The sequence below is a fragment of the Phyllostomus hastatus genome, unplaced genomic scaffold (assembly GCF_019186645.2).
Source record: "Phyllostomus hastatus isolate PE091 unplaced genomic scaffold, TTU_PhHast_1.1 phas_contig_196, whole genome shotgun sequence".
Lineage (NCBI taxonomy): Eukaryota > Metazoa > Chordata > Mammalia > Chiroptera > Phyllostomidae > Phyllostomus > Phyllostomus hastatus.
The window spans coordinates 30340657-30368333 of record NW_025333709.1 but is presented as its reverse complement, the minus strand read 5'-3'; the positions used below and the strand labels follow the sequence as shown (position 1 = coordinate 30368333).

The window sequence follows — 27677 nt, the reverse complement described above, 5'->3', positions numbered from 1 at the left end:
GAAGAAGACATTGTCAAGATGAAGAGAGAAATGGAGCATACAAAAAAAGACCCAAATGGAACTTACAGAGCTGAAGAACAATAGCACCTGAAATGAAAACTATACTGGCTAGGATTAATAGTACAGGAGACACTGTAGGAAAGATTAATATTAGAAGACACAGTAATCAGAGCTTGTGGGACAATATCAAACATCTAACATAGGCATAACCACAGTCCCAGAAGGAGAGCAGAGGAAGAACAAAACATATATTTGAAGAAATAACAGCTGAAAACTTTCCCAATTTAAGACAAACTATTAGCCCACAGATCAAAAAATTCAACAAGCCCTAACCAGAATAAACATAAAGGAAATTATTCCTAGGTACATCATAATCAACTTGGGAAAAGCAGTGAAAAGAACCAAAGCAGTTGGAAAACAAGACGTTGTGTTCAGAGGAATAATGAACAACTCTAGGTGTATCATTAGAAGCTACCCAAGACAGAAGACAATAGAAAGATATCATTAAAGCACTGAAAGAATATTCAATCAACCTAGAACCGTTTATCCAGAGAAGTACCTTTCTACAAGGGAGGCAAAAATAAAAGCTCCGAGAACTCATCACCAGAAGATCTACACTATGAGAAACATTAAAGGAAATTTTGGGGGCAAAAGGCCAATGATACCAGATAGAAATCTGTATCTAAACAAATGGAGAACACAGAAATGATATACATTTGGATAAATATAAAAGGCATTTTTACCAAGATATGTGCTATGGCCTAAATGTTTGGTCTAAAAGGCATTTACACAATATGTGCTACAGTCTCAATGTTTGTATCCCTCCAAAATTCATGTTAAAATCCTAACCCCCAAGGTGACGGTATTAGGAGGTGGGGCCTTGGGGAGGTAATTAGGCTCCACCCTCATGAAGGTGGATCTGGTGCTCCTATAAAAAGACCCGAGAGAGCGCCCTCTTCCCTTCCAGCATTGTGAGGTTATAGCTGGTGGGCTCTCACCAGACATCTAATCTGTCTAATCTGTTGGCGCCTTAATCTTGGGCTCCCCAGCCTCCAGAACTGCAAGAAATAAATTTTTGTTGTTTATAAACTACTCAGTCTCTGGAGTTTGTTAAAACAGCTGGATAAATTAATATGATGTATTGTGAGATTTACAGCATACATGTAAGTAAAATGTATGATAACAGCAGAAAGTATGGGTGGGCCAAGAGTATATTGCTGTAAAGGTTCTTGCATTATACATGAAACAGATATTACTACTTCAAGAAAACTTATGAAAATTTAAAGATATGTACTATAAAACTTACAGCAACCACAAGAAAAGTACAAGGGAAGGAGAGAGACAGCATACAAGGTAATAGTGGAAATAAAATGAAAGCACAAAAAAAAATCCAAAAGAAGTCATGAAAAGAGGAAAAACAGATGGGGCAGCCCTAGCTGGTGTGGCTCAGTGGACTGTGTGCCGGCCTCTGAATGGAAGGTTGCCAGTTTGATTCCCAGTCAGGCCATATGCCTGGGTTGTGGGCCACGTCCCCAGTTGGGGGCATGTGAGAGGCAACTGATCAGTGTATCTCTCTTGCGACGTTTCTCTCCCTTGCTTTCTCTCTCTCTAAAAATAAATAAATAAAATGAAACAAACAAAACAGATAGGACAAATCAGGGGAGGGAAAAGCAAGATAGGAGTTATAAACTTAACCATATCAATAATTACATTAAATGTAAATGGTTTAGTCCTGACTGGTGTGGCTCAGTGAGCTGGGCATTGTCCGGCAAAATGAAAGGTCACTGATTCAATTCTCAGTCAGGGCACATGCCTAGATTGCAGGGCAGATCCCTGGTTGGGAACATGCGAGAAGCAACCTATGTATGTTTCTCTTGCACACTAATGTTTCTCTCCCTCTTTTTGTCCCTCTCTCCAAAAATAAATAAATAAAATCTTTTTTTAAAAACATAAACGGTTTACGCATCGCAAGACAGAAATTGTCAGACCCAACTATATGCTATCTGTAAGAAACCCATTTTAAATATAAAGGCACAAATAAGTTAAAAGTAAAAGGATAAAAAAAGACATATCTTGTAGACGTTAATCTAAAAAAAGCTGGAATGGCTACAGACTTCAGAACAAGTAATATTACCGAAGATAGAGACATTTCAGAATACTAAGGGTCAATTCTTCAAGACGATATAACAATACTAAGTGTATCTCAACCTAATATCTGAGCTTCAAAATAATGGGAAAAAATGATAGAAGTGACAGGAGAAATATTACAGTTGGACAGTTCAACATTCCTCTCTCGGTAATTGATCGAACAAGTAGACAGAAATCAATAAGGATATAGAAAACTGAACACCACCATCCACCAACTTGACCCAGCTGACATTTATGAAACACTCCCCGAACAGCAGCAGCATATCCCTTCCTTTGTGGTGCACACAGAACACTTGCCGCAGCAGACCACATTCTGAACTGTAAATCAAGCCTCTGTACACTTAAGTGGCCTTAAATTATATAGGCTATGTTTTCCAACCACAACAGAATTAAACTAGGTAGCAATAACAAAATGATTAGTTGCAAAAATCACACAACACACTTCTGAATAACCAGTGAGCCAAAAAAAAAAAAAAAAAAACCAAAACAATTACCAGAGAAACTGGAAAATATTTTTAGCTGAATACAAATGAAAATACAGTATCTCAAAACACGTGGGTAGAGCTAAACAAAACAAAACAAGACAAAAAAGAAAGGATTCAATAACAAATTTATCTTACAGCATAATTTAACTGAATGGTGGAGTGGTTGTTTTCCATCCTCACGTAAAACAGTTTAATCACTGATATTTACTGATCCTCTCCTTAGAAGTCAAGAACTCTGCTGGCAGATAAAATTAGGGCTGTTACCTAATCCCAAAGCCAAGCCAGCAGAGACAGGAGCACCTTGTACACGAAGGCACAGATCTCTCCAGGACAAGGAGGTGCAGGCGAGGCTGAGTGAAAGTGGAAGCGCGTGGCTTGGGCTTAGAAGCCTAACAATGCGGAGAGCTGTGTGAGAGCAAACAGGGCTCTAGCCAGACGTCCAAGTGTGACAAAAGACAGAGAGCGGGAAGGCCAAACAAGCAGGTGGCAGGCTCAGTGAACAGCTAGTTCAAGTTCACTACGCCAGTGTTGCAGGCATCACAGCAGAGGAAGCCTGGGACTGGATTCCAAGTGCCTGGAGGGACCTGCAGACTGGACCAGGAGCCAGAACCTGGCCATGAGTCCTGGGTCTACTGCTGACTAACAACGGGACCATGGTTCAACTTCTCTGAGGCTCACTTTCCCCCTCTGTGAAGCAGACTGAACACATCCCTGTCTGTCACTGAGAGCTGCAGTGAGAGCAACTGCACCACGCACACAGTGAAGCACTACGTGACGTAAAAACAGAGGTGAGGAGGCTGAAGGCTTCTCTGAACTGGAAGGCGGCTGAGTGAGCCTGGGGCTGCACGAAGATGAGCGACACCCCACTGACGTGAAAGCTGGATGAGAAGGTGGAAATAAGGCTACGGCGGTGGTGCAGGGAAGGAGTAACGAGGGCCTCAACCAGCGAGCTGGGGCAGGAGCACCGCGGAAGAGGTGACCGAAGGGGCCCTCATGAGATGGCCCCCAGAGACTGACCGCGGGTGGGATGGAAAGCCAGGGAGGAGTAAATGCAACCTGGGTCTAAAGTAGTGGACGTGTGGGAACATCTGACCGCCAAACAGGAAAGTTAGAAAATAAGCCCCATTTTCCAGGTATAATGCTTCTAACCAAATTTTGACCCATATAATAGAAAACAGCTGACCATGAAAGGAAAATAAAATTTCATGTAATAAAATATTTAATCCTAGAAACTATGCAGCTATTTTAAAAGCATTTGGCAAACAACTTCTATATGTAATTATAGAAATGCCATTTAGTAAAACATTCTAGCTGAATTTTACCATATAATTTCTAATCTATGAATCTTCATGCATGTTGTCATTTTATTTGAAGGTTGCAGTAATGTAAAAATTCACAAATGAGGACACCACAGAAAACTACTAATGTATCATTGTAGATGCACCAAAATTCATCACTGAATAAATCTTTGGTGCTGAACTAGTAGAGCCAAAGCAGGTAAAATGTGAAAAAATCAGCATGGTGCTAAGAAAAAACAAAACAAAACAAACATTTGAAACTGGGTTCTCTGCCTTAATTAAAAATTCACTTAAAATGCAATTAAGAAAGACTAGTTACCTGAGTCCAATAAACACACAAACATAACAGAAAATACCGTTCTTGAAAAAAGTATAATTGTATGAGCTGTGGATTGTATATGAATGAACACAATGCCAACTCGAGCCTCAGAATTCTACCTGTGGTTACCAGGCTGAAAAATAAGACTTTATGTCACAACAGAACCACTGTCACATACCTGGGGGTCTGGTTCACTAGGTAACAATAGGATTACTTCTCAAACTAATTAGAAGTTACATCGGAATAATGTTCATTGAAATTAGGTTAGGTTTGAAATTCAAATGATTTCCAAACATAATACAGCACCCCAAATAAAAATGGATTAGGTCTAGTTAGCTTCTTCTAGTAAACTCTGTGGGTGAAGGAGGTTTGTTGTTTCATGAGAAGAGCCTTTCCAAGCTCATCTAAGAGATATTTGGAACAGGGTCCATTACATGCCCACTTACAAATTACCAAGACAATAGCAAGAACCATTCAAGGTCTGCCACTACAGCTTTTTGCTAACATACATTTTTGCCCACAATCAAAGTCAGTTTAGAAAGTTTACACGTAGAAAGGAAGTCTAACTGGCGTCCTTATTTAACTTCTTCGCTGTCATTTGTAAAAACCTCAGAAGGCAATAAAAAGGGGAGGGGAGGAGAGGGAAACGTCTGGATAGGCTCCAGAGAACTCACCCGTGCAAAGTCAAATGCATATCTGTAAATAAGTTTAAAGTTTGTAGAATCATTTAGTAATGATCTTAAGTAATCCAAAGTATTTCTGAGTTTTTCTGTTGTATCACATCTAGAAAAACAGAATAAAACAAATTATAACCTGAGTTTTTGTTCTTATTTTGGGGCAATAATACACAACACAATACCAAAAGACAGAATAAAGACTCCAATGCTGGAACACACCCATGATGACCTATTTTTTTTCCTACACTTTTTATTTCAAAAAATTTCAAATGCATAGGAAAGCTGGAAGAATACTAAATAAGCACCCGTATACCTACCCATCCCTTCGGTTCACAGTAAACGTCGCCACACTGGTGTTCTCTCTCGCATACACACACTTTCTGTACCATTTGAAAGTAAGTTGCCAACATAATGATACCCCTAAGCACTTAAATACCATCATCACTTTGAATATTCTATCAGTGTTAACTTTCTTAGCTAATATACAACCCACACTGCCAATTCCCCAATTGTTCCCCCATTTTTCTTCACAGCCGCTCCTCTAGAGAACTCAATGCAGCACGTGATCAAGGCTCATACATTGCTTTTAGCCGTCAGTCTCCTTAGTCTCTGGAAGGGTGTCCTCCTTTTCTCTGTCTTTCCTGCCAATGTCATTTCTGAAGAGATTAGACTCTTGGCAGAATCTCAATGTGTCAGATAATTTCCCCACGATTATACGTAGGTCAAACATTGATGAGAACTCTACACATGACTCCTTCTCAGTGCTCCCCACGGAGAGGCTCATGTTGGCCTGTCCCAGTCCTAGTGACACTGAGCTGGTTCATCTGGTCAAGGTGGTGGCCACCGGATTCCCCACTGAAAGGTGCTTTGCCCCCTGAAACGGTACACCGCCTGTGGGATGCCCTGAGACTCTGAGTCCTGTTGCTCAGTAACTGGCCGTCAGTGGTTTTGTCCTCTACTGATGATACCTCCCTGAACTGATTTCAGATTTGAAGATGCAAAATGGTGATTTTTCGAACTCTATCACGCTTTTACACTTCCTGGCTGGAATTCTTCTATAAAGAAGAGTTCTACTCACCACTTTCCTTATTATTTGGAGTTAAGGATTTTTGCTTTTTATTCAGTGTCATAAACTATTACTTTCTTTATTCTTCCTGAGGTACAAACTGTCCTCACTTGGGCAGTGGCCCCTGCAAGCGGGCTCCAGTGTCCTTCCGACAGGCTCCCCTCAGTCTCTGAGTACGTCCTCACTTGCTGGCACGAGGTGTTCCAGCTCACTTTGTACCTGTCCTCCCTTAGCCTTGCAATCAGCTACTTGTCTGGGGAACCTGGTGATGGTAACCTATTTTCAAAGGAAAGTGACACACTGTTTATTTTCCTAAGGAAGTAGACTAATGGGTTATTTTTACAAACTAATTTTGTTTGTAATACCTAGCCCTTAAAAATTAGAACCAATAGTCACCATTTTCACCAGAGATTTTAAAGCTTTTCAATGCTGGATATACTTCTTATGTTTCTCTGTAGAGCTTTTACCTACCAAGTATAGATAATACATATTACAAGTATTATCAGTGTAAATATTAACAATACTTTATAAACTAAAATATGGTTCATAATAGGACATACTGATCTATGTTTAGCAATACATTTATGGAAGCTAACTACAAAAAAGTTCCCATGATCTACTGAAATAAAATATCTAAAAGCCAAAAATTAGAGTAAATGTCTCATTTGTGAGTCTACAGTAATTCAGAATGCCCTTTATTCCTTCCCTATGTTTGAAAATTTTTTAAAAAGATTAAAATCATACTATTTGGAGATCAGAAAAGGCTTCTTTAAAGGACTCACATGTAAACTGAGAGCGAAAGAGAAGAAGAAACTACACATTTTAGGAGGGAGGACATTCCAGCTGAAAGGAACAGCATTCTCCAGCTGAAAGGAACAGCATGAGCGAAAGGCCAGCGGTGGAAGGCAGCACAGGAAGTCCACGGTCGAAGAGAAACCACTGTGACTAGACTAGGTAGAGGAAGAGGGGAAACGGAGCAAGGCGAGGCTGAAAGGGAGATGGGAGCGGCCGTGAAGAGTTGCTGTGGTTCATTCAGTGTTTTATTTAACTGAACCCTAGAACCAACGGAAGTTTCCTCCTACCATGGAAGAGACCACGACCAGGCTTGCGTCTTGAAAAGCTCCTCCTGGATCTCTGTGTAGGAGGGTCGGGTAAGGCGGGGAAAGGAAGCACTGACGGCCTCGTCAGAGATCCAGTGCCGGGACCCAGCAGAGGGCCGATGAGGATGAAAGGACACATGAGAAAGCAGTGAGGGAGCAGAGCTTACTTTGCCCTGGGCACTCTACCGTACGGGTTCATTTATCATCATGTCTATAAGTAATCTTTTATTAACAACATGGGGGAGGGTCAAAGAGGAGGGAATGCTAACTCCGAAACGTAAAAGGTAGAGATCCCTGTTCTTAACCGGAAACGAAGTCGAAGGACCAAAGCCACAGGAAATTGCACCGATTTTGGCCAGTGGTTTAGTTCAGCCCTGCCCAGTGAGAAGAGAAGTTTGTTTGTTTCAATAGATTCAAGGACAGGAACCACTCACTTAGGTAACACTACCTAGCTAAAAAGAAATGAAGATACTGTGAATCTTTGGGTAGAGCTGCAAGGCAAAATGTTAAGTTCTGCAGCACTCCTGGGAGTTAGTCCAGCCACCTTGGCAGAAGATGTCCCTAGGTTTGAAAAAACAAGAAATCTTGTCTGGAGTATTAAGTATAAAATGCCCAAAGTAACATTTCCATTTCATGCAGTTCTTAAGGACAGTTACATGAGTTAGAGATGATATTGGCGATAAAGAATTTAATTGCTTTAAAGGGGCTTTGTCTGGCAGAACCTCTGGACCCACACCCACTAGGGAAGCAGGCCACTGAGTGGCCAGGTCCGAACCACAGGTTGCCATCTAGTGGCCGCTGAGTTCTTCAACCGGTTTTCCCCTGCTTTTCTGTGTACCACGCATGCTCGTGTGGTAAGGAGACTTACAGAAGTTGTAGAGTGACCCTTCCACGCTAGGACGGAGCATCGTTTGCCAGAGCAAAACATACACATGACGTGGGGTCATTTCTTGAGTTTTGCTGCCACAAAACAAATTTGGAATCAAGAGAAATCAGGACAACAGTACTCAAAGGCTATAAAATCAAAGGCAGTTCTCCTGCATGACCTGGAAAAGGCCTTTGCCCCTTCTCTTGGTCAGCCCAAAGGTATTCTCCCCGCCCATCATCAGTCCCATGCAAAATTACCTGCACCTCTAACACACCTCATTTTGTTTTTAGCTTAAACATGCCTACAAAGCTTAATTCATCAGTGGTAACCTTAAAACCACATGCTGGGGGACAAGACAATAAGTGAACAGTCAACTAAAACAAGAGCTGTGCCTTCTCCAACTGAGGGTGACCTAGGGGAGCTTGGGGACAGACATTCCCTACCAGCTGCTGTCACTTCTTCCCGGCCCTGGAGAGGCCATGCCCACGAGTCCTCTACCCAGTGTCAAGGAGACAGAGTCAAGACTAATTTCTGAGTGCCCAAGCGTGTGCCACCTTTCACCAGTTCACCTTCCTGATCTTAGAAATGCTACCAGAGATGCCCAGGAAGTTACCAAACTGACTCAAAGCTGTCTGGTTCCGAAACCTACGGGCCATTTCTAGCACACTTCCACTGTATAGTAACATTTTTCTTAAAGAAGTATTTTCATCAGATATCCTCGTATATATATATATACGTACATATATAACTATACGTACATATAAAACTATATGTATTTTGTCACATACACACTTTGATTCAGTCCAAAACTTCCCATCTTTTAGAGGATACAAATGATTGGCCTCTGAGTTTTATTTACTGTGTGTGCATAGCTTACAAATACAGCACTTATATTTATAGTTTACAAAAAGAGAATTGACTTTACTACTTTTGGATCTTTTGCCTGAACATTTATTGCTTCTAAGCCCCAGCCCCAAATGGACTTCGTCTTGCTCATAGGTTTTGTTTCCCCAGGCCCCAGGCCCCTGTGCTTGGCACATCACTGCCATTCCAATATTTAATGCCAGACAAATGATAAGTCCAGGGAGGCGGAGGGAGTTCTTAAAACATGAAATTGGTCTGTTTTTTGAACTACAAAGAACCATACAGGTTTTCTGAGCAATTAAACCATCTGCACCTCATTGATGAAAAAAACAATCTCAGAGTTTCGTATCACAAAAAAGAAGGCAGATTCCTCAGTGCCTGTACAGTGAACCAGGCTTGTCACTACCCCCCTGAATTTTATAGGAAGCCACCTGCCACCACGCAGAGTCCCCAACGAAGGGCCTGCAAAGTGCCCCCCTAAAAATACACGTAGACCTCTCCTGGGAACTGCACATCTCACGTTCCAGGTGGTGAGGCCCTTCAAAACACAGGGGCAAAGCCTGGCACCATGTAATATTCTTTTGTAAAGGCAATTTAAAAAAATAATCTAGAACTCTGCAAAGACAGGTGTTACACTCTCTTAAGACTAATGAAAATGTGCCTGAAAAAATGGTGACAGTCCTCCTCTGAAGCCCTGAAACAACATCCTGGCTTGGCCGCAGTCGCCACCGCAGGGGCACTGCCAAGGAGCAGCCCCACGGCCGCCACTCGGGAAGCGGCAAAGAAAGGCAGTGAGGAGAACGATGAAAGAGGGAAAGGAGTTGATTGCCAACATGAAAACACAATGTTAGAGATTTCGGAGACTTAACCCTTAAAACTCCTTAAAATCCAAAGGAGTTGATTGCCAACATGAAAACACAATGTTAGAGATTTCGGAGACTTAACCCTAAAACTCTAGAGCATTCTGAGAGGAAAGTGTATTTATAAAAAGGTCATTTGGCTTTTGCCTAAAACTCATTGGCCACCAGGCAAGAGCTGGTAGAGGAAGTGTGTGACCTCAGAGTCAGAAGTCTCGGGTTTCCTTCCACCTCTGCCACCTACTCGCACAGTCACGCATCCACTCCGAACCTCAGTTTCCCCACTTGTAACGTGAGCGAGGATCAGGCCTGATCTGCCCAGTAAGATTTGAGGCTCAAATGGAAAACAGTGATAAGGCTTCACAGGCCACTAAAGCTCAGCACAAATAAAGCACTATTTCCAGTAACAAATGGACAACGATACTAAAGGCTGACAAATTCCAAAATTATTTAAATAAAACCACTTCAGCTCCAATTTTAATCTAATAAAAATTGAAGTCTTATTTCCTAATTAAAGTGGGGAAAAAAGATTAAATCATTCCAACTACTCTTCATCAAAGTTACTATGTTAAAAATTAGTACTTTACCTTCTATACCATTTGAAATGTTTACTTATGTACTGCTACTATACCCTTCAATGTATAACAGAGAGTAACAATTTTTCTTGAATGAAACTCTTAGCAAACACACATGTATATATACACAAACACAGCACACACATAAGCACAAAATGAACACATAAAACCACTGGTTTTTTTCTTATTCTGGGCAAGGTACCACAAACACAATCTTTATTATTACTATTTTTTAATCACTAGAGTAATGAAATTCCAATTTTGCCCTAAGCTAAAATAGATATGTAAAATAGAAGATATCAAACATCTGCACTTATAAGTTATATTTTACTCAATTTTTTTCTCATTAATTATAAACCAGGTTCTAAAAAGCCCCTTTCCTCTTTAAGCTCTAGCCCTGTGCCGTCTAACACAGCAGCCACCAGACACACGTGGCTACTGATCACTTGAAATGCAACTGATGCAAACAAACTGAGATAGATCTTAAGTGTAAAGCACACACTGGATTTTGAAGATTTAATATGAAAAAAGAATGTACAATAGCTCATTGATTTTTAAAATACTGATTACACGCTGGAATGGTGCTGTTTTGCATTAAATAAAATATATTAAAATTAGTTTTACCTGTTTCTTTTTATACTTTTTTGATGTGGCTATTGGAAAAATTTAACTTACAATATGTGGCTCACACACATGAGAAAAGACTGGTCTATTTCTATTGGGCGGAGTTGCTGTAGATGAATACTAAAATAAATAGTATACACTTACATAAAAACTTTAATTGCTAAAATTCAACCATAAAGCCTTGCTCGTCATATAAACTATGCATGGCCTTTAAACCGATGGCCCCAGCTGAAGCCTGCCAAGACACCTGGCCTTCTTCCAGTCACCCAACCCAGACTCCCCTAGATCCTGGGAGGAAGAGACCAGCTTGGGACAGTAGGGACCCCTCAAGCGAGTCTCAGGACTTACTGTAGAGAAGTCATTCCTTTTAACCATTCCTGTAGAGTAAAATAACCCATATTTTGTGCATCCAATTTCCAAGCTAGGACAAGCATAACTACCTGTTTAAAAAAAAAGAAAGAAAGCCCAATCAAATCAGAACTGATCTCAGCAATCACATACATTAACATCTTGCCAGATGTTTCTGTTCACTGTAGTTTAGTCACTGAAATAACAACAGTGACTTCACAAATGAGTTCTCGAGTCTGGTATAACTCAGTGTGTGCACGAGGGTCTGGAGAAACACAAACTCTTCTGAAGCATGATGGGGAAAGTGTAAAAACCTTTCTAGAGGGCAGTTCTGCATATCTGTTAAAATGAAAACCAGTTACTCAGTCGGCAATTCCATCTGTGGAAAGTTAGCTTATAGATACACCTGCAGGTGTGTACAAACATGTATACTCAGCAATAATTACCGCAGTACTATCTGCAGAAGCACAAGATTGAAAACAAACATTTACAAATAAGGTGGTAGTTATTAAATACTTGTTTGCTAAATATTGGGTGGTCCAAAATGTCCATTTGTTTTTTTCCATAAAATCTGACACATTTTTCATTTTCACCAATAACTTCACTGATTTGGATATTTTTGACTATGTCAGCTAACTCCCACTGGTAGAACGTTGATCATTCTCAGTAAATGTCTAGATTTGATGGCTATCAACTCCAACTGGTCTACCTGACTGTAGAGCATCGTCCAGCAAGAAGTCTCCAGCATGAAACATCACAAATCATTTTTGACACGTATGATCAGTCACATAACCATCTCCATACACTGCACAAATCCTTTTTTGCTTTTCAGTTGCATTTTTACCTTTCTTGAAATAGTAAAGCATAATATGCTGAAAATGTTTCGTATTTTCTTCCATCTTCAATATTAAAATTGGCTACACAAAAATTCACCAATTTTGGTTAAGTTTTTCTTTAAATGCACACTGATACAACAGCTGTTACAATACAATCTAACAAAACAGTTTCTAATAAAGTTAAAGAAAACTAAGTGCTACTAGAGCCATCTTAACAGAAAAAACAAAATATACTTTTTGGCCAACCCAATACATTCCACACAAAGGGATACTATGCCCCCATTAGGACCAATAAGTCTACAAATAGGGAACGATCTCCAAGATCTATTCAATGAAAAGAGCAAGGTGCAGAACAGAGTGGTAAAAAACGAAAAGGTGGGTGGTGAGACATATACAGTGGGGTTGTATCACAAAAACATTACTGTTTATAAATTCAACTATTTACACCAGGGGGAATTATTTAAAAGTAGCACGATACTCCATGTAAATAGAGCCATGCCTGTACTGAGCACCAGGGAAGCGTTATGGCCCAGTCACTTCTCCGCGGGCGCCACACAAAAATATCAAAATAGCTGTCTATGATGGTAGGATCAAGTGTACTTTTTCTGTTTAAAATTTCCTTTCATCAAATATCAATTACATCAGTACACATCACTTTTAAAGTCACCACGTGTTTTAGACTTTAAAGCTCTAGATTACTAGGTAGACTATGAGGACTGATTAGAAGCCAATGTTTCTACATTTTATGCACATCATCACCAAATGACTGTTAAATAGGTTTAAAAAATGGTAACTTAAGAGACCACTGGGCTGCTGAGAAGAATTTCCCAAAAGAAGTTATATGTTCTTCAAAATATTCACACATTTGAGGATTTTTCTCATCTCTTGAGCCCACATTTTTCTAATTCAAACTTAAGCTCTCAATATCTATACTTAATCCTCTATTAGAGAGATTGAAAATTCCACATAAACACTTAATAGAAAAAATGGTGAAGGCACAAGAACACAGCGTACATGAAATATGTCTCAACTGCCAAAGCAGATGTTCGTAGCAGCTACTTCTTTACATAAAATAGACCTTTCCTTATGAGAGCTAGTGAGGAGGCTTATACTTAAATGATCTTGCTGTTACCTCAGTAAATGAAAGTAGACTTGAATTTGACAACCTGCTTAAATTTCATAAGCTATAAATATCAGGTAAGGTGAGAGTTTTAAATATGTTAAAGTGCTTACTCATTGATGCAGACAGCCTTTTAAAAACTAGTTTGCTGCTCATTTTTCAAATGTTAACACTTCTGAAATTGAGATGCATTCCCAATTAATGGCATATCAGAGTTTATTTAGCAACATTTTTTATTAGTGATGATACAACTTACATAACTTCTATTAGTAGCACCTTCGAACTGAAGTACAGTAAAAAATGCTTTAAAATAATATTCTAAATTTGGTCATTCAGACTTCAATGTGTGTGATTCAACATTTCAACCCTATTTCTACAGAAAGAGAGAGCTCAAGGACTCCTAACTGCCCCCAAAAGAGCAATAATAGCAGCTCTCTTCTACTGAGTACTGCTATTGGGGGGTGAGGAACTTGGAAGAGCTGGGAACCCCCCTTTTCAGTTAGAATCCACATCAGCACGCCCTCGCACCCTGACAGGCCTTTCCACCTCTGAGAGCAAATGCCCACTTCATGCCTCTCACGCCCACAGCCGGACCCCAGCCTCTTGATCTCCTCGCCGCTGGCCCTACTGCCCATCCCTCTGACCCAATGTGGGCTGCTGTCCTCCAGATGCAATCTCTGGCCTGTCAGGGCCGGTTCACTGTGAGCCTGTTCACAAAACACCCTGGCAACCTTGGCCCAGCTCTCATCAGGACACATCCTTCTTAAAGTCAGTGTATGTTGTTCTCTGTGGGGAACCGTCCTGCCTGGTTTCAGGAGCTGTAACCCCACCAACAGGCGAAAAGGCCCCATGGCAAGGAGACCTTGGGACCATAAGCCACTAAGGAGACAAAACTTATCCTCCTGGCAGGGGCACAGCCTCTGCCCCCAAAATTACTTCACCCTGCTTGGCCCCTGGAGGACGGCTGGTCAGTCAATGATGGGTAAGATTCCTCAAGGAAGGAAAAACGTACAATAGGCACAATCACGAAGGGACCATCAGGGAAGGACTAGGGGACTACAGAAAAGGGGTGACAGACCTTCACCCCTCAGCTTTGTCATAGCCTGAGTCCTCATTCTGTCTGTAAGCCTCCTAATCTCTTAGCTGCCCACATCCCCCATCTGATTTAAGCCTAAAACAATGCTGGAGGCAGTACGTCCTGTGCAGGAACGGGTAGTTCCCAGGGCGAATGGGTAGTTCCCAGGGCGATCAGGCCAAAGAAAGAATGCATAAAATCCTTTGAAACTTGCTTTGTTGAGAATGCCCTCATTTTAAATGCTCAGGGTCCAAGCATAAAATGAGTTTGCTTCCCAAAGTTTTATGGCCCTTTGGCATCACTCTGTCTATTTGACCCTGACTCAGAATAAGCCCTCATCGTTCCTTGAATGTTTTCCATTCCTTGATCATTACCGCCTGACAATGACGATGAGCTTTATGTATACACCCTGTATTCATTCCTGTGCCAACTAAACCCAATAACATGGGGCACTGAGAAAAAGGCTCGAGGACTTTCCCTCTGAGAGACTGGTCAGCCTTTCCTCCCCAAGCAGATTATGTCTTGGTAGACTCATTTTCATCCGAGGTGGCTGGGGAGCTCTGCTGGACGGAGCCTCCCACCAGTGTTCTATGTCTATGTGTAGTTGATGGACCACATCGGGTAACTAGACGTTGCTGTCCCCAAACCTTTACACCCAGCTGAATAATTTATCTAGATACCTGAAGTAAATCATATTAAATTTTAAAATACAAGACAAAATTCCATGTAGTAAGTTGAAGACATTCCAAAGGCTCTTAAGAAAACTTAAAATGTTATTACGGGGAAGTGGAAGAGAACAAAGACATAGGAATGATAAGGACAAAAAAAAGTTTTAATAACAAATGTGCGATGTCTCAATTCCCAGTTTCCTTTTAGAGCATGATACATATGCATGGGCACAAGATACCCTGCACACAGTCTGAATGAAGGGGCTGATCTCGAGATCGCTTCCAGATCATAAATTCATTTAGGATCTGAGGCATATTTGTTAAATTGGAAGGCTAATGTAATATTAAACTGCACAGTTAATGATCCAGGGCATTTGTATCAGCATAATTTCTCATTTTAGTGTGAGAGCAGATGTGGGAACAGGAAAAAAAATATTTAACAATAACATGATGATAAGAATTAGACAAAAATAATTAAGCATATAAAATAACTTCTAATCAGGATTTTTCCAATCCTCACCCGAGGGCATGCTTCCTGATTTGAGAGAGGGGAAGGGAAGGAGGGAGAACAAGGGGAGAAACGTCCGTGTGAGAGGGGAACATCGGTCAGCTGCCTCTCACACATCCCCCAGCTGGGCCCAAACGCACCACCTTTCCGTCTACGGGACAACGCTCTACCTGAGCCACACTGGTCAGGGCCTCATTATATTTTTTAAGGGAAGTACATAGGGCCTTAACACTAAAAAGCAATCTCTTTCTGAGCCAAATTCAACTGAAAGTAAAAGAGCTGTGAAAAATTGATAATTATAATCTACTCAAAACCCTTATGAACAATTATCTAAAGTCCTGGATGAATTCTCCGTGAGACTGGGACCACCACAGAGGGAGATGAGGGGCACAGCGTCGTGACTCAGTCCCCCAGCTGATCTGTCACTGTATATACACAGGCCCACACCACTTTTTAAAAATCTTGTGCCTTTTGTAGGTAAGAAATTACACATGAGAGGGAAAAAAACGACTGTACCCCATACCAACTACAACAAAAAAATTCAATTAGAAATTAAATTAGAATTGAAACGTATTTCTTAGATTGCCTCATAAAAACTAACACCATTGCTTTTTTATTATTGCTTTATTTGTCAAGGGACAAAAGGCTTTAAAAAAATAATCAGCTGATTCACATGACTTACTACGTTAGACTTACATTTTCTGGTTCAACGCCAATGTCTTCACAAAATTTTTCCATGCCTTCAGGACCTACGACATCATCAGTACCTGCAGTGAAATGCAATCTCACATAAATTAAATCTAACCATGCGCACTATTACTGCTATAGTAGTGTTACATCGTCACAGTAGTTATTATCCAAGTGAACTAAAACAAGTGACACTTAAGGGCTAGAACTCCTTTCTGAAGAAAGAAATCAGCAAGTACCCATTGAAAAATATTCCGGCGTTTCAGTTCTAAAGAACTCCACTCCGCACAATCATTTATGTCCATATACTGCCATGTTCCTCAACACATGGACATATGACATACATGATTTATGCCTAAAGATATGGCTACTTGAGTTTAATTTCTACTCTTCATTAAAGCAGCTTAAAGCTCTATTCTTATTTTGGTAATAATTTCAATACATATAATAATTGTTGGAAACATAGCAAAGAAACATAATATTCTTTATAAAAATTGGGAAAAATACACAATTGTGTTTTTTTTACAAAGAAAAACAAATCAAGTTGTGTTTCTGTCCTTGAACAGGCAATAAGCCTCTCTCTCTCCACTCTAGCCTTAGCTTCATTTCTTCCTGAAAGAACCATCCAGCACCCCATCTCTACCTTGTCCCCCATTCACTCTTCAACCACACCATGTGGTTTTCTGCTCTCCGCCCTCCACTCAAACTCTCCTTGCCAAAGTCACTAATAACCCCCTAACGGCCGAGTCTAATAGACGCAGTCCATCTTTCTTTTATTTGACCTCTCTGTGATATCGGAAAATTTGAAGCACTTCTTCCTTCACAAACCTTTCCTCCCACGACTCCTGGAGGTGCTCTTTCCCTCCCAGCTTCCCCCACCTCTCCTCTGTTAGCTTCTTCATGGGTTCCTGTGCTTCTCCAGACTTGCTAAATTTCATGTGCAGAGTTCCATCTGTAAACCTCTTCTAATTCATCCTACACACTCTCCCTGGAAAATCTCAGCCCTACCTGGGGTGTCAGGTACTACCCAGATCTCTTCCTAGCCCACACTTTTCCCCTCACTTTTGGACCACCTCACCTCCTCTTTAACTGTCACGACTCGTCTTCTGCCCTAAACCTACTCCCCCCACATTCTGCATTGTCCACTACCACCTCACTGGGGTCATCATCTCTCCATGCCAAGTCCACTTGTCCTCCTTTCTTCTGTCTCCACTGGTGGTGCCACACCAGAAACAGAAACCTGGGAGTCATCCTGGACTCCCCCCTTACATACTTTCCACATCCAATCAATATTCAAGTACACTTCCAATTTCTCCTTCCCGATATTTCCTAATTGGATCTATCCTGCACCGACCTATTCAGGCTTGATCCTCTCACTTAAGAAGACACAGCAGTTCCCTCAGGTTCTCCCTAATTCCAGAGCCTCATCCCCTCTGACCCATCCCGCATACCTTAGTCAGTCCTCCAATGGCTCGCCACTACCTGAAGATAAAGCTCAAAGTACCTGAGTATCAAAGGTACCCTCTGACCTAGTGCCTCTCTTTCTCTTCAGCCTCATATCTTTCCACCTTCAAGTTAAGTTTCTTAGAAATAAGTGAATCAATAAATACTGCTGAGTGAATAAAAACAGAGATGTAGAAACACTTCCTGTGGTTTGCTCTACACACACATCCTGACACATTGCTAGCACCACACTGCTCTGCCACCTCGGTCCATCTTTTTCTCCCCCTCTCCCACCTTACCCGGCTAACTCCTTTAACCTTTACAGACTAAACCACACAGGCAGCCTTCCCCGTCTCCCTACCCACAGCAGAGTCTGAGTCAAGCAGTCCTTTGTGACCCCATGCAATGCTAGGAAAAATAAACCACAATGAATGTATAGGGTGGTTGTTTGAATAAAGGATGGGTATTAAAATCACCTGGAGCCCTAGCTGGTGTGGCTCAGTAGAGCTCCAGACTGCAAAGCAAAGGGTCGCCAGTTCAATTCCCCGTCAGGGCACATACCCGGGTCACAGGCCAGGTCTCCAGGAGGAGTGTGTGAGAGACAACCACACATTGATATTTTTTCTACCTTTCTTTCTCCCTCCCTTCCCCTGATTTTAAAATACATTAAAAAAATCTTTTTAAATAAATAAGTAAGTAAATAAAATCATCTGGCGTGCTTATAGGAAAGTCTAGTTACTTCTCTTCTCTCAAATCTTTGTCTCCTCTAAACTACAAATTCAGGTCCTTCTCATAATCTGGCTGCAGCAAATACTTTTTCTGCATGCTGTTATTTTTATTTTACTCATTTATGTGCTATTTTTGTTATAAAATGTTTTGTTTCATATTCAAATTTGTTACCTTTTTCTGGTATTTATTTTGCTCCTTTTATTTTACAAATTTTTCTATGCATTCTTAACTTGATTATAGGGGGATTATTTTATTTGAATTATCATTCAAATAAAAGTTTACCTAATTTTTAATTTGGTTATTTTTGCTACTTTAACACATAAACGTGAAATAAAATTTCACCTGAAGTAAAAGTTTATTAACAAGCCTCTTTAAGCACCCTCCCCAAACTAAGCTTCTACACATATGAAACACATACGTGTTTATTTGCTGTTTCCAAGTTTGTCCAGGCAATTCTCTTTCGCTTTCCAAGTATACAATAATTTAATCATTTCCTCTCTAATATGTGATAATCTTTATCTCCTCCTTTCCAATATTTATGCCCTTTCTGTCTCATATAGAACAACACTACCTAATAACTTCCAAAGCAATGGGAAATAAGAACACTGGCCTTACTTATCTCATTTTTTACTCAAATGTGAAAACAGCTTTAGATTTGAGAGCCCAATATATCCTCATGTGCACATTCATATATTACACAAAGAATACATTAACACATTCACAAAGTAAAATGTTCAAACAGAGACAATCTGAATAAAATAGAATAAAAAGAAAAAGCCTGCCTTCTCCTTTTCCTAACCAGTTAGGCATGTATCCTTCCAGACTTTTTTGCTATGTATTTACTTTTATTTTATGTGCAAATATACAATAAATGCGGTTTTATTTTTTATATTTGTGTTAATCATCACCCAAAGACATTTTTTTTCATTGCTTTTGGAGAAAAAAGGGGAAAGGAAAGGAGAGAGAGAAACAGAAATATGACACAGATGCATCAACTGGCTGGTAGTGTCCCCACCACTCTGGGTGCATGTGATCCCGTTCACATGCACCCAGCCTGGGGATAGAACCTGTGACCTTCAGTTATGGAATGACACTCCAACCAACTGAGCCACACCAGCAGGGTTGAAATGCAGTTTCAAATTTGTTTATCTATATACATGAGTTCATGCTGTACCTATAAATTCTACACCTTGCTTTTTTCACTAAGTATGTCTGACAATCTTCCAGTGAGAGTCCCTATACAGTTACTTTGTTCTTGTCAGCTGACACATTTCCCTTTTCTCCACTGTATGTGAATATGTGTGTATGTTAATCATTCCACTACTGTGAAGTATTTAGGCTATGAGATTAAAGAATAATTATTCTCATAAGGAAGTACCCATCTGTCCCTATTTTGCTAAGAGGTTTTATTTTTAGGAATGATGCCTTTTTGGTGTTTACCGATAGTACTCATTACAGGTGGCTCCATAAAATTAAAAAAAAAGGTTACTTTTCAGTTCTTTATAAATTCCTTTCTTTGGTTTCCATTCTTCCTGATTTTATAAAAGCTCCTTCACTGTAACCTATTCTTGAGCCCAGCCAGCCGCCTGCATTTCCCATGCTTGCGCACTAGGCCTGAGTGTCTCCGGGCTGCTCTCCCCATCTACACCCTCCATCCTGGTTACTGCCTCCTCTTTCTGTCAATACCCATTACAAAGACAATACTTCTCAATTCATTTGTCTTCTGCCACCACAGAAAATGAGTACAGTGCTTCTGTTGACTGGGAAGCCCCCAAAGAAGGTTTGCTGGTGTATACCATACAGTGGGAATGTTAGTTATCCATGCTTTTCATTTTTTCCATATTTTATGCACTGCAACTCTCATATTAATTGTACACACATGCCCTGTGCTTTAAAAGATCAAGTTTTTAACAGTATGATGGCAATGGTATGACTCTGCCAAAAGTAATTATTTTATCTTAAAAACCTTAAAAGATAGTTGGTCAAATAACATCACTAAAAAACTACCCATAATCCTGCCACCTAAAACAACTTTCTCTTTCACCTCTTCATCTTTCTCATGCAAGTATTTAGATCTATTTGTAATCACACTGTTCACTGGGATTAGGGTTATATTTATACAGAAGTTATCAATTCCCCTGTAGAAATGAGCAATCTCATTCTAACAAATACACCACTGGTTAACACACAGTGGGTCAGACATGGGGTGTGAGGAAGATGGTTTGTAAAGAAAAAATTTATCTACAATAAGCTATGATGAGATCTGGCCAAGATGCAGACATAGGTAGAAACGCTTCACTTCCTCGCACAACCCAAAGGAGGATAACAACCAATCTAAAATCAATAAACAACCAGAAGTGCCAGAAAATCAAATTACATGGAACTCAAACAACCAAGGAATTAAAGAGCCAGTCACTAGATACCAACCAGACCAGTAAGACAGGCAGACAAAGAGAGCCCACAGCAAGGCGGCAGACTGGGTGGGCAGGGCTCACTGAACAGGAAACTGAGACTCAGAGCTGACTATGGACTGTGGTGGGGGTTGTCACGGTGGGAGAAACTCCCAGTCTCACATGAAAGTGGGGCTAGAGCCCAGTAGGCAAGCTGCACTGTTCCCTCTCCGGTCCCTCCCCCACAGGCAGCACGCAGCACAGCAAAGAGAGTTGCCCCTCCCCCTTACAACTTAACAGGAGCCCTGAACAAAGAAATATGGCCCAAATGAAAGACCAGAGCAAAACTCCAAAAAGAGAGCTAAGCAATAAGGAGATAGCCAATCTATCTGATGGAGAGTTCAAAGCCCTGATAATCAAAATGCTCACCAGAATCGATCAAGCCTTGTCCCAAAATGAAAGAACAAATGAGGGGTAACCAAAGTGAAACAAAACAAAATATTCAGGGAACCAACAGTGACAGGAAGGAAACCAGGACTCAAATCAATGATTTGAAACAAAGGGAAGAGATAAATAGCCAACCAGAACAGAATGAAGAAACTTTATCCAGCAAAGCTATCATTTAGAATGGATGGGCAGATGAAGTACTTCCCAGATAAGGTCAAATTAAAGGAGTTCATCATCACCAAGCCATTCTTACATGAATGTTAAAGGGACTTATCTAAGAAATTGAAGAAGATCAAAAACTATGAACAGGCTTAGGAACCTCTGGAACAACTTTAAACATTCCAATATCCGAATTATAGGGGTGCCAGAAGGAGAAGAACAAGAGCAAGAAATGGAAAATTTATTTGAACAAATATGAAGGAAAACTTCCTCAATCTGGCAAAGGAAGCCCAGAGAGTCCCAAAGAAGTTGGACTCAAAGAGGAACACACCAAGGCACATCATCATTAAGCTATCCAAGATTAAAGACAAAGAGAGAATCTTGAAAGCAGCAAGAGGAAAAGGAGAGAGTTACCTACAAAGAAATACCTATAAGACCATCAGCTGATTTCTCAAAAGAAACCTTATAGGCAAGAAGGGGCTGGAAAGAAGTATTCTGAGCCATGAAAGGCAAGGACCTACATCCAAGATTACTTTATCCAGCAAAGCTATCATTTAGAATGGATGGGCAGATGAAGTACTTCCCAGATAAGGTCAAATTAAAGGAGTTCATCATCACCAAGCCATTCTTATATGAATGTTAAAGGGACTTATCTAAGAAATTGAAGAAGATCAAAAACTATGAACATAATATGACAACAAACTCACAACTATTAACAAATGAACCTAAAAAAAAAAAGAAAAACAATGGAAACAAAACTAAGCAAACAGCTGGAACAGGACCAGAATCAGAGAAATGGAGATCACATGGAGGGTTTTCAGTGGGGAGGGGAAGGGGAGGAATGGGGTGGGGGGAGGTACAGGGAATAAAAAGCATAACTGGTAGGCATAAAATAGACAGGGAGAGGCCAAAAATGGTATAGGAAACAGAGGACTCAAAGAACTTATATGTACTTTGTTCATGGACATGAACTAAAGTGGGGAATGCTGGATGGTTGGGGGGTACAGGGAGGAGGGGAAAAAAAGGGGGAAAAATTGGGACAACTGTAACAGCATAATCAATAAAGAATACTTAAAAAAATAAAATAAAATAAGCTATGAAATGCCCTGATGACATGATACTGGAGATACAATTGGAAGACAGATACATGGACAATATCTAGAAAAAAGTGGTCCTACCAATGTCCCTCCCATTTTAACCAGGGGCCCCTACTAATTATATTTAAATTTTTCACGATGGGTAGTAAAGCCCTCTCATTCTAGGGGGCCTGTGGCCTCACAGTCACCCTGCAGCACAACCTGTAAACCATCCCTGAATAATACTGGTCTGCAGTTTCTATTCATGGGGTTGGGATATTGAAAGTGAAACAGATACCACTTGGGGTTTTTAGTAATTCCCAATTTCAAACCACTTTCCCTAGAGATAAGATACAAAAGAAGAAGGAAAAAGGCGACAAGTATAAAAATAGAGCTGGCCTCACTCACAGAAACTTCATGCAGTACTGGACTACCAGGAACTACCCAGCAGGGATCTCAAGGAACCTAAAGAATGTGGCTTAAGCTTTATCCCAACTGTCATCTTTCTGAGCCAGAGAAAAACAACTAAGAAGGAAAACTATAGCCTGTTCTTTTTAAAGAAAACAGAAGTGTGGCTTATACTATGGAAAGATTTGTGCTTACTTATATAGGAAGACACAAAAAAATCAAAACAGCTGTGCTACAGTGGTGGGATTAAGTGTTCTTTTTATGTTTAAATTTTCCTTATTATAATACATTTTATAATAAAAAATGTGAGCCAAGCAGAAGATCTTCATAATCAAAGTTATACAAATATGAGAAAACTCTTCTTTCATTCAGTATCCATGTACCAAATACCTACAAAAGTGCCAAACACTTTTCCTAGGGAAGACAAAATGTCTTCAAGAGATTTGTGTTCTTATGACATAGATCTGTTAGAAAACAGATACATTCTAATACTATGTAAGTGTCTGTACTAGCGTTCATGCCCTGCAAACAAAATCCAGCTCAAACTAGTTCAAATGATAAAGCAGAACCCACTACATTCACTACAGAAATACTGGGGGAGCTCACAAAAACGCAGTGAACTACTACAGGAATCAGGATCGCATCCTTTCCAGTGCACGTCAGGGGAGAAAGAGCCTTCTCCCAGCTTCCTGATAATCCCAGGAAATTTCACCTGATTGGCCTGGTCTGGATCACCTGTCAGCCCCTGCAACAATCTCTGTGGCCAAAAGGGGCAAGACTCTTACCAGAAAAAAAGGGTGGAGGGCATGGGCGGGGAAGGGCAAGATCAGGCCTGGGAGGAATCCTCACTTTGATACCCAGTAACATGGTACCAGAACCAGTCATGAATACTGTCCTGGAGAAGTACAAGGCTATTAAGCTAAGTAGAGGGCTTTAAAAGTTAAATAGCAGCTTGTCTCAGATGGAAAAATGGAGAAAAGCACCCCAGACAAAGGGATGGCAGGGAATCAGGTCTTTTATCCCGTAGGTGGCAGGGACTTTAAAGTGAGGTGGGATGGCGTGGGGGTGGACTGACGACGGGAACTTCTGTTTGAAGGGTGCTGGGGTAGTCAAGTGGATAGGAAACAGGTTAGGGAAGAGGAAAGGTGAAAAAGCCTCCTATTCAAATTATCTGAAAATTTTCCTTTTCCCTGTTTTACACTGCACACAGCCACGGTAACAACCAAACCCCAGATTTCAGTACTACACTCTCCAGCCAATTAGACCAAGTTGCAAAAATGGGACTGAATTTAACACATTTAAATGACAAAACAAACATTTTCTGCCAAATGGTCTTTCAAAATAGACACACTTAATATAAGACATTCTGTTGCACTACATAAAGGTTCAAAGCAGCAAAGCTTATTTTAACTTCAATGTGTAAACCAAATAATCACCCATTACCAGCATTGAAGTAGGTTTCCTAGCAATCCAAAGTATTTCTCCCAAATGCATTTCATCTTTTCAGTTCACTTCCAGTGTTCTGAATTCTTTGGCTTAGCTGCTGGCTATAAATAGGACATTTGGTGATTTGTTTCAACAATGTTCTCTCCCTCAAATAGGGGCACACAAACATACCCCAAATCTGAAAAGTACACATTTATTTCCTAATTTCCCCTACGGTAGTCCTCCCTACTTTCGTGAGGATGGTCGTAGATGACATAAATGATTACCTACCTGCATATTCATAGAACCACTCTAAGCATCTCTTACTTGAAAAAGCTTCTTCTTCAGTCTTTATTCTAGTTGAATCATATTTTCTATACATGCTAGAAATTGAGAAAGCAGTTTTAAGTTACTTAAGGATTGAGGTCTTTTAAAGTAGCAGATAGATTTTATTCATTTACCCAAACCACACACCTATTCAATCAGTATTTCAAGTGTATTTTAAATATTTTACTTCCTGCATTTGAAAGCTTCAGCTTTCATAACTACAGTTTTAAACACAGTCACACCCAATACAGAATTAAATGGTAAGCACTTAATACAGGTCTTTCTCTGATGAACAAATAATCAATAAGAACCAAATAGAAACCAGGTATTTGAGAGACCCCCGCCCTCTACCTCAGCAGCTAGAACTACCTACAGAGTGACAATGAGATACAGAAGGGAATGTCTACAGTGTTTTCTGCGACTGACGGCCCTAGAACTCACTCATGTCTCACATTAAGTTCTCCTGACTTCTGTGTCTTACAAGTAGGACTGGGCACAGAGCACAGTGTAAGGAAGAGTCTGTCAATACTAGACAACTCAAGGGAACATTAAGGAAATAAAAGGAAAAAGCAAGCTCTATTCAAGCCTCTGGGGGTGGTGGGGAATGAGGTATACAGCTGAACCCATAAAGTCCCTTGGATGATTTCTTGATTAGGATAACCTTAAAACCTCAGGAGAGAGAAGTACAGAGAAACCCTGGCTTTTGCCATTCTCTTAGAATCCCCTAGTATTGTGGGAACAACCAGCCTCAGCTGAAGAACTGAACCAGGAAGCACAGCAGCCTCCTTCCACAACACTGTGACCTTCAGAAAGAATTTCTTATCTCGTAATGACCAGGGGCTGAGGACTGAAATGCTCCCTACCTGAGGAGGGGAGAGGAGACAGTATCTCTACAAATAATGATGTGGATAAAAAAATTGTGAGTACCAGTATATACTTTTTTTACCCTTTATATCTAAACTGCCTAAATAGTTATATAAACACTTATGAATATAATTTTCATTTACATAGTACATAAAATCATATCTAATTCTTTTTTAATGATCATTTATTCATAACCTACACATTCACCAGAATATCTGTATATACCTCTGATTAGAGATTCTAAGTTTCAATATGAACACAGTTTATAAGGTGGTAAGATAATGAGACTGCAAACCACCAGTTTTATATTTCTTTGATAAAAGGTAGCCACAATACCTGGAAAAAAACATGGATACTGTCCAATGGTTCAAACAGATATGTTCCCATACTGGGTTTGAACATTCCTGCCTCAGCTCAAGGTCTTTAACTGGTCAGTAATCTAGAGACCTATATATGACACTGTAATGTTCCAATTGCTTAAACATGCTCTGCATAAAAAAAGGGTAATGGAATGCCAGTCAGCCAGTAAAAGGAAAAAACTGATACATGCTATAACATGGATGAACCTCAAAAAACATTAAGCTAAGTGAAAGAACCAAGAACAAAAAGACCACTTATATCAAATGACCAGAAAAGGCAACTCTGTAGAGCTAGAAAGTAGATCCACGGCTGCCTGAGGTTGGGGATGGAACAGGGAATGAATGTGAAGGGGCGGCCATTCTACCTGATCTATCTACTGCGGCAATGGAAATCTTCTGACACTGGTTGGTAGTGATGGTGGCACAATTCTAACAACTTAGCAAAAATCACTGAATTTGTACACTTAAAGTGAACATTATAGTATGCAAAAAAAATGTGTTAAAAAAAAAAGACCAAGAATGAAACTCAGATAACGCTACACTCTCTCTTCCTTGGGTGACCACAGAAATGTGATCAATATGAGTGTCTCACGCCCTCCTGAAACTCAACTACCACTTTTAAACTGGCTTTATCATATTACATTATATTGGAATGTGGCAAAAAAAAATACTAAACACTATATACAGTCACAAAATGCTATGGGATTATTAAAATTAACAGTCCCCTGACAAATCACACCCACATGGCCAAGGAAGTACAAAGTGACCTGGCTTCATGGTGCTGAAGAGCACTGGTCCAAACTATCTTCTTTTAGATCATATTTTCTATTCATCTAGGACATGAACAGTCACATTATTTTCACATTTTCAGAGCCCAGCTCTCTAACTCTCCAACTGAGTTGTAGCTGATTAACTATCACAGCAAGAAAGAGAAAAGTCTCATCTAATCTCCTTGATTTATAGATGTGAAAACTCAGGCCCATGAGTGAAGTGGCCTACAGAACTAGAATAAAGGGACATGGAAAAAGGCAGAAAGGACTAAAATCCTGATGCTTGTTCATTGTTTTAAATACAGAGAGAGAACAAATTACTCTGAAAATCATGCCGAAACAATAAATAAGCCCAGAATAAACAAGTCTAACAGGCCTTTGGAGTTACCAAAATTAATAGTTCACACTTGCCCGAAGGAGAAGTGGTTTAAACAAATATTCTAACAAGTTTGTTTCTAACAAATTCTCACTTTTCTGAGAATAAGCCTCAGCTCAGCCAATACGCCCAGCAGGCCTCGAGTATTCAGTACCGGCAGCCCTCTGCAGCTGCTCGGCCCGGGTCCCCCACAAAGGCAAGGACGGGATGCCGGTGGTGGCATTCAGTGAGATTCCATACCAGTCCTGCGGTCCTCAGCAGGCACAGACGGCAAGCCCATAAAAGGAAACAAAGAAACTCTACACTAGTTTTGGCAGATCAGTGTATTAAGATAAAACTTCGATTTCTAAGAACTGAAATTACCTAATGTGTTTTTGTTTTATAAACCCACGCCTACAATAAGTGACATGAAATAATTACACTGTGGAAGTTTGCCTGGCAGAACCAAAAGAATGTTTCAGTTGGCATTTGTACACGGACGGAGAAGACCCACAATGGATTAGGCAGAAACATGCCTCTTTTGACACTTATGTCATCAGTTTTGATCTACCGTCTCTGTAACATACCTATCATGTCTACTTTTCTTGGCAGATAAATCATCTCCAGAGGCAGGTCTTCTCTTTTTCCTCGGCGGCATCACTTTACTAAAGCAGTCCGAAGAACTACAAGATCGCAGGCTTCCTACAAGACAAACAGGCCAAGGGCACAGGATTACGGTATGCCACACCACAACACTTCCAAAAAACACCCCCACCAGATTAGAAACTCTCATGGCAGGTAC

General features: G+C 40.4%; 1 protein-coding gene across 7 annotated transcripts in view; it reads right to left on the bottom strand.

Annotated features, from left to right (window-relative positions):
• DCUN1D4 (defective in cullin neddylation 1 domain containing 4) overlaps positions 1-27677 on the bottom strand; it is a 71713-nt gene that overhangs the window by 13430 nt on the left and 30606 nt on the right. For 6 of the 7 annotated variants that reach the window (XM_045834480.1, XM_045834482.1, XM_045834481.1 and 3 more), the window contains 5 exons: positions 27463-27577; positions 24492-24583; positions 16133-16203; positions 11230-11321; positions 4925-5033 (listed from right to left, as the gene is read on the bottom strand). In XM_045834480.1, the coding sequence (XP_045690436.1) occupies positions 4925-5033; positions 11230-11321; positions 16133-16203; positions 24492-24583; positions 27463-27577 (479 nt within the window). The remainder of the gene's footprint in view (positions 1-4924; positions 5034-11229; positions 11322-16132; positions 16204-24491; positions 24584-27462; positions 27578-27677) is intronic. The other variant, XM_045834484.1, reaches the window with a different exon arrangement.